Source organism: Vicia villosa, linkage group LG6 (assembly GCF_029867415.1).
Source record: "Vicia villosa cultivar HV-30 ecotype Madison, WI linkage group LG6, Vvil1.0, whole genome shotgun sequence".
Lineage (NCBI taxonomy): Eukaryota > Viridiplantae > Streptophyta > Magnoliopsida > Fabales > Fabaceae > Vicia > Vicia villosa.
In genome coordinates, this window is record NC_081185.1 from 143,800,440 (window position 1) to 143,814,060 (window position 13,621).

The 13,621-nt window shown below is 33.2% G+C and overlaps 1 protein-coding gene across 2 annotated transcripts; it reads right to left on the reverse strand.

Annotated features, from left to right (window-relative positions):
* Positions 1-10,815: 10,815 nt before the first annotated feature.
* Positions 10,816-13,142, reverse strand: LOC131610318 (uncharacterized). Of its 2 annotated transcripts, none has more exons than XM_058882230.1 (2): positions 12,919-13,142; positions 10,816-11,184 (listed from the first exon to the last, which is right to left on the reverse strand). In XM_058882230.1, the coding sequence occupies exon 2, from the start codon at positions 11,182-11,184 to the stop codon at positions 10,978-10,980; it is 207 nt and encodes a 68-aa protein (XP_058738213.1). In that variant the 5' UTR covers positions 12,919-13,142; the 3' UTR covers positions 10,816-10,977. The 2 variants fall into 2 exon arrangements, with proteins under 2 accessions (XP_058738213.1, XP_058738212.1); XM_058882229.1 differs by having other exon boundaries at positions 10,816-11,188; positions 12,919-13,127.
* Positions 13,143-13,621: the final 479 nt, after the last annotated feature.

Consider the following 13,621-nt stretch of genomic DNA (forward strand, 5'->3'; position numbering starts at 1 on the left):
ATGAGCAGACTCAACCCTATATAAACTATAATAGAGAGAGATGTAATAAATAAATTGCTAAATAATTGTGTAATAAAATCAAGATCACAAGGATGTACCTATTTGTTGTCATGTTACCTAAATAAGTGACTTGATAAGTCCATGCAATAACAAACTTTTCTTTATAGGGTGTCAAATATGTTTGGTGAACATACTCCACAAATGAAGGGATGTTAGCAACATGCTACCTCAAAATGCTTCAAGTGTTGCTCAAACACAGACTCACTATTTGAATACATGACTTTGTTCCATAGATCCATATCATGCTCTGGCCCATTAGATTTCACATCTACTTGCACTTTATATTAATGTTTTTTGAAATATGAAACACATGCAACTAATGAAATTAGGATGGGAACACAACTTCTATGGAATTCATCGAGGAAAGTTCCTAATCCATCACCTTGAACTTGGGAAGTAACTTCTCAGATGTGAGAAATTCCTTTGGGTTCTCCAATTCTCATGTGAATTTTTTCTCCCTTTCATGTTCCAAATAATAAAATCCAACTGAAAACTTCAATTTCGTTGACCTAACACCTAAGATCTCAAGTTGTGGGATTCGGTACCTGTTTGTTTTGTATGTACAGTCAAAGATAAACACAAAATAAACATGTTCAACAGCCTCACATAATCGGGATGTGTCCAAAATATATCAGCAATAACATTTGATTTATCCTTGTTTCAGGTCCAGTACATGTAATTCTCACCATGAATTAGTTTCAGCAGATGTTGCATTTATATGGATAGACCTATCTTGCTCGTCCAATATGTAGATCTTGCCTTATAGACATGCATAACGCTCATAAGATTATCTTTCAACGCTAAAACTATGTACCTAAGTGTCCTATTGTATTTTGTTATTTCATTCACAAACTATCTTTCATGAGGTTTTAAACAACATAATTGGTCATAACCCACTAAATTCCTAGATATTTAATGATTGTTAATACCATATCTAACTGTTACCTTCCAATCATTATCACTTGTCATAGATCTCAACATAAATGGATATTATTTATATTTTTCTACTAAAAGTGCCTTTAGAGGAATTCTGGGTCTTGTAGTTTCTGTTGGAACAAAAATGGTTTGTACCATATTCTAAAGTTTTGATGATAAAAAAGTATTTAAAGAAAAATTAGGTATCATTATCACATGCCATAGATCTCAACATAAATGGATATTTAAATTTTTAACTAAACGTGCCTATAGAGGAATTCTGGGTCTTGTAGTTTCTGTTGGAACAAAAATGGTTTGTACCATATTCTAAAGTTTTGATGATAACAAAGTATTTAAAGAAAAATTAGGTATCATTATCACTTGCCATAAATCTCAACATAAATGGATATTTAAATTTTTAACTAAAAGTGCCTTTAGAGGAATTCTGGGTCTTGTAGTTTCTGTTGGATCAAAAATGGTTTGTACCATATTCTAAAGTTTTGACGATAACAAAGTATTTAAAGAAAAATTAGGTATACTAATATATGTTCAAATGTGCTAGATCATAAACTAAAATGTCTGATATAAACTTAGTACTGGTACTGAAAATGAAAATTTAAAGAAAAGATAAAAGATCCAGAATTTGAAGGATCGAAACCTGAAGACCATACTCTGAAGAAAGTCAACCTCTGAAGACCAAGACTCTGCGGGTTTCAAAGTGTATAAATTGGGGAAAAACAAATTTGTTAGGTTATGGTTTTGGGGTATTTGTTTCCAACTCCATCAACCTTTATTTTTTTGTAGAAAGAGACTTAGAAACATCAAATGGAGTTGCATCTTGATGATCGGAGGTCGAATTTCTCATCGATTGGTGTTGACAAACCAAGAAATGTTTCATTCATCTTCTTGTCTTCTCTTTGTATTTATATTTTGTTGAGTTTGTATGTAAATTACTCTAATGGATATTTGTTACTCTTTCTACTAGTTGTATAAAGTTTTCTTTACAAATCTTAATCGGTGTTTCCTTGATCTTTTTGCTTAAATGCTTTGGATTTGTGTTGTTGTAGAGATAGATATCATGAATATTGATTAGGGGGATATTTGTTAGCTTTAGATTCTAGAGATAGGATTTGGGTTAACATCCACATAATATCTAATATTAATGCCTCTGTGTTATTCGATCGATTGAGACATCGCCGAAAGAGCAATATGGTTGAACTCTGGTCGGTGTTGCAGAAATGGACATTGATGTGAGAGATATGTGGTGATTCTGACGAGTATTGTAAATTGAGTATGGTGGAGTGATAAATCTAAGTTTTTGAGGAGTAGTTTAGATTCAAACCACATAAGTTATTCTCTATCAAGAATGTATTTATTTTATGTTCATATGTTATATTTTCCGTTTTTACTTAAAACCCATTTAACCCAAACTCAAGAACTAAGAATCTATCGAACGGTAATTCAGTAGCACTAATATCTGTGGACACGATAGATTCCTGGATAAATATTTCCAATTTTTTTTCTTGTTGTAACACGGTGGGAGAACTGACTTTAAATTTTTATTTCGCAAACAAATATTGCATTGAGCAAGAGTCGCCACCGACTTTTATTTCATCCAATTGTTGGAAAGGTAAAAAGAACAGGAAAGACCTTTTAAAAGATTTTGAGTTCGGGGGATAGAATATACAAAGGGAAGGTGTAAGAACCATTTGTATCCATGGTTATCCATGGGCTCTTAACTGCTTAGCTCACTTTTGAATGTTTGATTTGTTTGAAAGTGTAGTGTGTTTAGAAAGACAAATTATTTTTGAAAATGTCTAAAAAGACAATGTTAAAAAAGGGGTGCGAAAAACATTTGATTTGTTGTGAGCAAGCACTTAAGAGTTACCTACCCTAAGTTCGTAAGGTCTATCTTGTTCTTTTCCTTTCGTTAAGGGAAAGAGACTATCCACACCATTAGTTAGCAGGAAGTCCTTTCGTTGGATGTATTCAGAACATCGAAGGATCACCGAATAGTCATATGGGTTATCCATACCATAAAGAGGGTAGGAAGTCTTATGCATTGGATGTGAATAGTCATAAAAGGCAACAAGTAAGGATACCTTAGCACTCGAAGGGACTATCATCATTTAATCGAGGGACAAGATCATTTATATCGTAGGCAACATTGAAGGGACGATGATCTTTATTTCGAAGGGACCATGATGATTTTGAATCGTAGGAAACATTTGCTAAGGTATCCCTACGTTCGAGGGACTTGACTATTATTCATCGAAAGGCAACATAAGAGAGGATTACCCTAAAGATAAGTGTGTGACCAGAGTGATTGATTTATTTAATCCTGAAAATTAGGGTTATTCTATGTTCAGTTTTATCTTGCCATACAATCCTATTAGCATACATCTAAACAATTTAAACCCTGAAACTATTACATGGCTTTGGGACAGTTACATGATAATTAAAAGAAAAGTAAATATAGAAAATAAACCTAATTAAAATTATTACAACCTCGAAACAGATACATAATTAAAAATAATTAAACGCGCGAGAAAAATCGAAGAATCGATGAAAATAGAATGAAATTAGGATTTGAGAAAAATAGGGTTATAAGATGAAAACCTAATTAAAACTAATTAAAACTAATTAACCCTAATCCTAAATTATTTAATTAATTATTCGTTAAAACCTAATTAATTAAACCGGCTAAAAACATAATTGGCTAAAAAACCTAATTGGTTAAAAACCTAATTAACCAAATTAATTATTTTTGGCTTAAAAAACCTAATTAAATTAAATTAATTATTTTTTGGCTGAAAACCTAATTAAAAACCTAATTTTAATTAAATTTTTTTTGGCCAATGGTTGAACGAATGTTAATGGACAATACCTACCGATTAATTGTTTTTTAGGGTTGGTTGAATTAAAAAAAAGGTTAACAAAACAAACCAAATGGCCAGAAAAAAGGGAGTGTGGAGAGCAAAGTCAGTTAAGCCCAAGAAAGAGGAGGCCCAGGAATGGGCGTAGGATCCTGTGTGGCAGCCTTCTAGAGGAGCACAGTGGACAACGCTTCCAGGGTCTTGGATTAGGATCAGTGGAGATCCAATGGCTGAAAGATGAGGATGCATCATGAGCGTGCGTGGATGTGTTGCGTTGAATCTGTGAGTATGCAACATATATTGTTAATTAATAAAAAAAATGGCCTGGATAGGGATCGAACTCAAGACCCCTCGTTTAACAACGCGCCCGCCCTACCAATTGACCTGTATGCTTTAGTTTTTAATGCACTCATTCCCATTTAACATATATGATAACAAATAATTTCAAAATTTTAAACGAAATCGCGCGCCCTTCTCTTTTCACCATCGTCCCCAATGTGACTGGATTTTAGCTACGATTCTGCAACCTTTTTGCTACAGCTTTGTTCGTAGCCAAAACCTGCGATCACCAAATTCATCATACACGCAAAATAAATCACAGATAAATACCCAGACCCATTAAACATTGTATCCCAAACATCATGGCACCGTTAATTTGGACTGATTTCACCTCTAATTGAAAACCCCAATTTAGAGCTTATGAACCCTAGCCATGGTGTCACATGATTCCTACACTTAAACTCAAATCAAATAATCCAAAAAATTTGTATAGGTTCTCACGATTATGAATATATATTCAAAACATGTTTATGATGCATATACAACCAAAATCGAAAATCAAAATAAATGGCAAACCGTGAACGTAGTGACAATAATTCTGGGCGTTTTGGTCGATGCTGAGCGTTACAATGCCTCTAGAAGACTCCAAGGAACCGGTTAGGATCTTGTACTTGGCTTAAATTGAGATGAACTTTGACTTGCTACCTTAACTTTGTGCGCGGTTTTTGGCCTTTCAGAATAGGGTCCTGACCTCTCCAAAACCTCCCCTTATGCCTTGGACATGTTATGGTTATATAATAGAATGAATTAGGTTAACCATTGTTGGTTAAATCTTTGTAATTGTGAAGATTGGAGTGTGATTGAAAGAGATTTGAAAATCACATAAAACCTTCTTTTTTTGCATCCACTTATGCCAATCCTTTTCCTTGGCCTTTAAGATCAATATTTGATTGATTTTGATTGTGAAAATCAGATCACGCGCCTCACTTTCCTTAATTGGCATTTTACTTGATTTATTTTTTATTTAATTTGAATTTAAATAAATAAAATCCAAAATAAATAATGGAGAAATGCATGGATGGGCTTAGAGGTCGTGGACCATATCAGAAACAAATTTCAAGCATAAAAAGCTAGGCCCATTTGAAATAATTCCAAGATTGTTCAATATTTTCTTCATGCATTCCTTCAAAAATTGGCCGACTTCATCAATGCATAACTCCTTCAATATTTATGGTATGGAAGTGTTCTAGGACTTTTTGGAAAGCCCAAGATTTTCTCTACAAGCCACTTTGGAACCTTTTTTTCAATTGAGGATTTTATTTTGTTGACTTTTAAAAGGACCTGAATATTTTGGCTCATATCTCTCAAATGATGCATTTTTGGCCAAGTCATGTGAGACACAAAGTTGTAGAGAATTGAATTTCCTTCAAAATGAGCTTTGGTTTGGAATTTTATGATGAAACATGTGAGAGTTATGGCTGGTCAAAGTTCAGTTGACTTTCTCTTAAAAACCCTAATTTAGAAACTTGGACTTTATATGATCTTTGAGCTTTTCTTGATGAATCATGATTAACCCTTGATCAAATGATGAATATAACCTCAAAATGTTGATGTTGACAAAAAATCAGGAGTTTTGACTGTAAGTTAACCATAGTTGACTTTTAACCTAGCATGGTTGACTGTTGATCATCTGAGCAATTGACTGGGCAATCTTTGTTATTCAAAGCTTGAAACTTGGTATGAGGATTATTTGAAGCATATGGGAAGCCATGAATTCCACTTGAGGCCTTGGAAATCCAAATTCCTTGAGAGAAGTCAAAACCCTAGTTAGAGGCTTGTCGCTTAGGAGACAGATAAGTGTGCCTAATTCTTGTGTAGTCTTGAGTAGTTGAAGATCATGTGAGCTTGAGGAGACTGCTTGAACAAAATACTTTGAAATATTGAGGGCAAATTTTGGGGTATGTGTCATACCCCAAAATTTGCCCATCATATTTCAAAATATTTTGGCCCGAGCATTGAGAAATAAGCCTGACTATCTCTCTCCTAAGCAATCAACCCACAATTAGGGTTTAGCTTCTCTCAAAGATCAAATCAAGTTCTAAGACCTCAAATGGATCCCATGGCCTCTCATATGCTTCAAAGGGTCCTCATGCCAAGTTTCAAGCTCTGATTCATAAATTGCTCAGTCAACTGCTCAAATAGTCAACAGTCGACTAGTTTGACCTAAAAGTCAACTGTGGTCAAAATACAATCAAAACTTCTGATTTTTGCTCAACATAAACATTTTGAAGTAGCATTCATCATTTGATAGAAGGTTGATCATGATTCATCAGGGAAAGATCATAAATCCACAAAATTCTAGGTTACTAAATTAGGGTTTCTAGGAGAAAGTCAACCCAACTTTGACTGATAATATCTCTCTCATGCTTTATCAGAAATTCACCAACCATTCACCTCTACCAAATTCTCCATTCCCATACACTAACAATCGACAACTCTCATGATTAAACACCCATCCACAAAAAACCCTTTACCATTGTTTCTGACCATTACGAATAATCTTCTGTCACTCTAATTCCGGTTGCAGCAGAGTGATAAATTTTCCAACCTATCAGCCGAATTTCGAAACTACTGTTTCGATTTGCTGCGAATTTTTCTCAGAAGTTCAGAATCGCAAATTCCCCGTTTTTCTATTTTATTTGATTTAATTTCTATTTTCATATTTTCAAAAAAATCTCAAAAAATTTGTAGTTTTGTTATCTTATTTTATTTGATTTATGATCAGGTTTTTATATTTTTTTGATTTTATTTTGATCATTTTTCTATTTTTCCATTTGTTTTCTTAACCGTAACATTGCATGGTTTATGAACAGGTTTCCTATGGATTGGCCAATTGGAATGAGCTTTATCCCTTGACCTCAAGGAGGTTATTCGTATTTTGCCAAAAGCCTTTTGGCTTTTGACCAAATCAAAGTTATTCGTATTTGGCCAAAAACCTTTTGGTATTTGGCCAAATCAGGTTATTTGTAATTTTGTCCATAATTTAATTTTCTAAACCTCAATTATTTTCTTGTGTTATTGTTATTGTTATTGTTATTATTATTATTATTATTATTATTATTATTATTATTATTATTATTATTATTATTATTATTATTATCTTCATTATTAACATTATTACTATCTTTTTTGCAGGTACTTCCTTTGACCATTAACCTTGTTTTGGCCAAACAACTTTGCTGGCCACTTTCCCATCATGCACCCTCAAGGCCTAGCCACATAGAATCCAGCCAAACCATATCAGATCAAATCCTAGTTTTTCTTTAATTCATTTTTTTAATTATTAATTTATTGTTTTATTATTTAAATTTTCACTAAAACCTTAATCTTTTTTTCTCAAACCATAAAATTTATGTTATTTTCATAAATCACTCTAAAATCTTTTTTTATAAAATTAATTTGTTTTTTTAAATTAATAATTTAGAGTAATATTTATTTTTAGGTTTAAATAATTTATTTTAAAAAAAATTTAGGTTAATTCAACAATAACATTTTTAGACTTAGGTTAATTTAATCAAATTAGGATTTTTAGGCTAATTTATTTTTAGGTTTTCTAACCCTGGTTTTATTTTTTGGCTAACTATTTTTCATCATGACTACTAATCACTGTTTTCCCTAACCCTTTTAATTTTTGATCTGGTACCTTATAATTGTTGAGGTTTTTTATGCGCGAATTCTTTTCTCACCCCATACTCTGTGATTGTCGAATGCCTTTTGTTAAATATTTTGCCCCTTTTAATTTTGCCTTTTATTTCTGGCTTTTTATTTTATTATCTGCCTTTATTTCAATTATTCAATCTTAGGGAGTGCAAGCCTTGTTAAAATAAATTAGCCCACTTATCTACAAGATAAATATCTGAATTTAACCACATGATTGTGTCACACACACACACACACCTTTAGGATAACCCTTCTTATGCTGCCTGTTGCTTTTAATTATGATTCTAAAATAGTCAAGTCCCTCGATTCCGAGGATACCTAAAGTAAATGCTGCCTTAATTCATTAAAATCATCATAAGATTTTGTCCCTCGATGTTGCCTCGGAAATAAAGATGATTGTCCCATTGCTAAGGTATCATCGCCTGTTGCCTAAATGACTGTTCGATCCTTCCCTAGATTACCTGCCCACTTTATGGTAGGGACAATATTATGGCGAACGATAATTTCGACGACCCCTTCTTAAATCCAATGAAAGGACTACCTGCCCTCTTTATGGTATGTATAGCGCTTTCCCATTAAAGTCTAAAAGAACAGAAATTTTAAACTTAGGATAGGTTCTCCTGATTGCTTGCTCTATTCAAATTCAAAATTCAAAATCTTTTCCCACTTCTTTTCAAAGATTCTTTTCAAAAAGACTACGCTTATTTACAAGCTAAAGTTCTTATTCAAACTTTTTTTACACACTTCAAACATTTTGAAAACAAAAAGTGAGTTAAGCAATTAAGAGCCCATGGATAACCATGGATACAAAGGGTGCTTACACATTTCCTCTGTATAACCTACCCCCGAACTCAAAATATTTTTAAAAGGTATTTTCCTGTTCTTTTAGCCTTTTTATACATTGGATAAAATAAAAGTCGGTGGCGACTCTTGCTATCCGCAACATTTCAAAAGTCAGTTCTCCCACTGTGTTACAGTATGACACTTGCCGCTTTACCGCTTCAACAAAATGGCGTCGTTGCCGGGGATTAGTGTTCTTATTGATTCGCATCGCGATAGTTTCTTTGTTTTTGAGTTTTGCACATAATGTCTATATTGTCTATAATGTGTAAATAAAAACTTGTATATATTAATACTTGTATACTTGTGTATAGTTATACATACTTCAATTTTGTTTGGTGAACTGACTAAACAAGTTGAACTCGGATTAGCTCTTTAATTACAAATCTTCACTTTTCAACTTGCTTATTCATTTTCACCATTCCATTTTGTAAAAATTGCATTTTTCTTATTGTTCAAGTTTGTGCACATATGTGTTGTTTATGTATTGTTGTAAATATTATTCTTTCCTAATGTTTGTTCAAGTGTGTGGTTAGGCATCTTCTTTAGGTGTGCATTGAGGCGAAAGCATTGGCGTATCATGGAGGAAGTTACTACCCGTGCACAATATTGGCGTCGAGCTAACGACGTAAAACGAACGCTTGTTGGGAGGCACCCTTACGGTTTTGACTTTTGTAAATTCTGTTAGTTGTGTAAAATGAGATGTGTAGGTGTTAAGTGGAGGCTACACCAGTTGTGCAGTCTTTTGGACTGGTTTTTACTTTTCTGGTGTAGCGCACTTAGCGCGCCCTGCTGCTTTCAGCCAGTGAATTCTTTTTATTTGTTCACTTGGCTCCCCTCCATTTTCCCACTTTCATCTAGGCTATTTAGTAGTAATTAATAGTATTATGTTTAATTCTTTTTGTTGTTTGGATTCAAATTTGGCTCGATCGCTTGAAGTAGCATTTGGTGATTCTCCGATTTTGATTTTTTCAACATGCCAATTGTGCAATAATGATAGTGTTCAAAGTTGTACATGCAAGGTACTCGTTTATCGCTTAGTATTCCATAACATGATTAGGAAACTTTTCATTTGAACAATTTTGAGTCCATATTTAAATGAATATTTTGGACTTAGTCCTAAAAAATTAGAGGCCCATCAGATAATGTCACTCTATTAACATGTCTTTAAAATATATATATATTTTGAAAAAAGAAGAAATTTATATTAATTTAAGCTACAATGATTTTACGATTGAATTTTATGTCATACTTCCTCCATTCCTATTTATAATCCCTCTATTCCTATTTATAAGTAAATTTTGACTTTTTATATTCATTAAATAAATGTTGTATGTGGATGATATAAAGACTAGATACATTATTTATTCAATGATGTAAAAAGTTAAAATTTGCTTATAAATAAGAATGAAGGGAGTATGTTGATGTAAAAAGTTAAAATTTGCTTATAAATAAGAATGAAGGGAGTATGTATTAAGGTTAAAGGACTAAATCTCCGTCTTAAAAAGTAAAAATTAGAGAACATTTTTTAAAAGTATTTATCTAAAATAATTAAATACTTACATGCTATATTAAATAGTTATTTTTTAAAAGTATTTATCTAAAATAATTAAATACTTACATGCTATATTAAATAGTTTTTGCTACATCGAAATAAATAAATAGTCTTAAAGTGTACATCCAAATCTATGTTGAGTTGCATAGATAGGGATCTGAAATTTTTCATCACCCACAAACAATTACAATTCATAGTTGAACAATCCTTTTAAGTCGTGTCACTATTTCACCCGATATCATCACTCCTATTAAAATTAATTAAGCTTTTCAAATCCTCTCAAAATTTACCTTTTTCTTCTTCATTTACAACCAATTATGACCATCCAAGATGATTCATGGTGATGTTAAACCATGGAATCATCATCTTGAAGTACTCCCTTGAATTAAATGAACACGGGTCTGCAACAACTTCATGAGTGTGTGAAACAGAGGAGAACATGAACTGTCGGCAATGTTTCATTTAAAGCGATTTGAGATAGTATTAGCTAATGGGAGAAATTAAGTTTAATGTCGTTAATTAGGGAGGGGCTATCATCTACTAAGAGATAGTATTAGAACTCACGTGCAGTAACAGAAGGAACGGTATCAGTTTTATCCTAAAATTTATTAAGTACAAGTTTCAAAATCATTTTTTAAACATTTCAATGCTGAAAGGGGATGAAAGCTTTTATATCAAACCAATACAGAGAGTACAACCAAAGTATCATTTTTGGTGTGTAAGCAAATAGTTTTAGACCTTTGAAGGAATGCTTACTTCACCCTCTTTAGTGGTCTTGTCAGCTTCAAACTTATCTATGGCTACCTGGAGTTCATCAGTACCTCCAACAGCTCTCATGGTGTAGAAGTATGCCCCAAAGACAAACGTTGTCAAACCTCCAGCAACTATGAAATTCTTTGTCTTGGGCGCTAGGCTACTAAATCCTAATGCTCCAGCCATCTTGCTAATAAGTAAGGACAGTAAAAAAGTCAGCAAAATTTACATAAACAATATAGAAACGATTTGATATGTATTACAATTCAATGGATCAAATTATTTTTTTCTTGTCAAGAGTTTACAAAACCCCAGCAACATGGATTTACATATATGCCTCTTCAATTGTCATCATCTTTCGGGACACACCTCAAATAGTCATAAACAACAACAATGGGTTGGCTACACACCTACATGTATCAACTTCCGACATAATGTTCTATCCAGAACCGTGTTTTTCTCCAAATCATTAATCTCTAGATCTTAATAACTTCTCTTTCTCATATAGTTTTTTTAAGTCTTCCTCTACCTCTAACTCTTTGACTTCTCTCCATCTAATCTACACTCCTTACCACATAATCTACAATTCTTCTTTCTACATGCCCAAATCACCTGAGTGACTGAGTCTATTTTCCACCATCTTTTCTACTATAGGTGCTACTCCAACACTCTTTAATATTATCATTTCTAATCTTATCCTCGTCTCTGCTACACTGACTTAGATTTCTTAACCTTTATTTACCTTCTGCTGCATGCTTCAAATAGTCATAAAATAGTTACTTAAATTATTGCATTGGTTTTCTATTTCCTCGTGCGTAAATAGTTTCTATAAATAGGTCTTGACTCTTGAGCTTATTTTCTTACCCTTTGTATGATTGAAGTAACAGGCATAATAATTGTCATGAAGTATACTAAGCCTGGTCTTATAGATGTGGTATTCCTCATAATTGCTTTCCTTATCTACTTAAGCATGCTTCACTAGTATTATAATTATTGGCTTACTCATTACATTGTTCAATCTTTAACAATTCAAGTATCTTACCATGTAATTATACAAGTTAAAGTTTATGCTTACAAGTGCTACTATTTCCACTCTCATTGAACTAAGTCATTCTATCTTGAACTACCCATATATCACATAACTATTTGGTTCCGGAAACTAGTGGGCAAATTAACTGTATCAGCCTTACCCAACAACTTTTATGATTTACTTTGTTTACCATTTTGATTGTCTTTCAAAATTTAAGGATGTGATATTCCATCATTTCCTCACTCAGTAACCACGAAAAATACAAGCAGTAATCAAGAATCAAACCCAAGAGATCTAATAATGGCATTGCATCCACATGATATATACAAAAAACATCATAATTACCAATAACAAAAACATCAAGATTCACATTTTAGAAATTGATACCCCGAATATAATTCCAACACCAAACTCATACTTGGGTTTTTGACATAGAAGTTATTTACAGAAATTCAGATTTGAGGGAGAGCCGAGGGAAAGGAAGTTTTGTTATCAAATTTGGGGGAAATAGAATCTAGAGGCACAAAAGAATGATTCAATACTTGAAGTTAATTTTGATATTTAAATTTCAGTAAAAGAGAGTACTATATGGATTTAGAAAAAATGAAATTTGATGAATCAAAATTTCACTTCCAGAGATTTTGACCATCAATTTCACGCTTCATCAAAATTTCAATAATTAGGGTTTATACCAAAAGAGGGGATTAAAAAAGAACCATACCATTGTTAACCTGATAAATCACTAATACAATTATCCAGTAGCTAAACTATGCATCAATTTCATAGATTGGAATAAAAAACATTAAGATCTAAGTGAAAAGAGTAGAGAGTAAAGGGTTCTGTGTTCAAGATACAAGATAGCAAGAAGAGTGATGAAGGAGAGAACTAACCAAGGAGAGAAGAGAGAGAGAAACCGACGGCAAGTTGAGCGCTGCGGTGTTTGGTGTTCTACGGCGGCGTTATTAGACGGCGCGATTACTAGGGGAGAGAAGGAGGTGATTTTGGGGTTTATTCGAATTGATGAAGAGTATAGGAAATGAAGAAGGATTGAAAGCTTGGAGAAAGAGATTTATTTTTACCGAAGGCAGGGCACAATTAAAGCAAGAGAGAAAGTGAAAATCCAAAAACTTATCCAATGGTGTAGAACAAAAATGACGATCCAAAGGCCTCTATTTTATTCAAATTAAAAATATTATTCATAATGAATTTTGTAGTATTATATTTTTAGTGGCCCTGAGAGATGACAATTTAAGCAAAAGCGGGGAAGGTCAGTAGAAGAGTGAAGGATGAGTCATTCGGCGAGTCTTCGGCTGCCCAAAGACTAGGCGCCATGGTGAGGAACCGACTATCTTGCAAAGTCAGGGGTTGTTCGAAGAAGTCATATGGTCGTTTGAAAGGAGCCGCAAGGGGCAGCAAAGTTGTCGAGAGCGGACTCCCATGTCTAGTAAACGTGGGTGATGAGATCGATCAACAATGACTAACTGATATAGGGTCAATCAAAGGGAGAAATCACTCTCTCCACAATCTAAATATGCCAAGTCCTTCCATGACAACACTCATGTGAAAACAAGAAATGTCACTAGAAATGAGGGG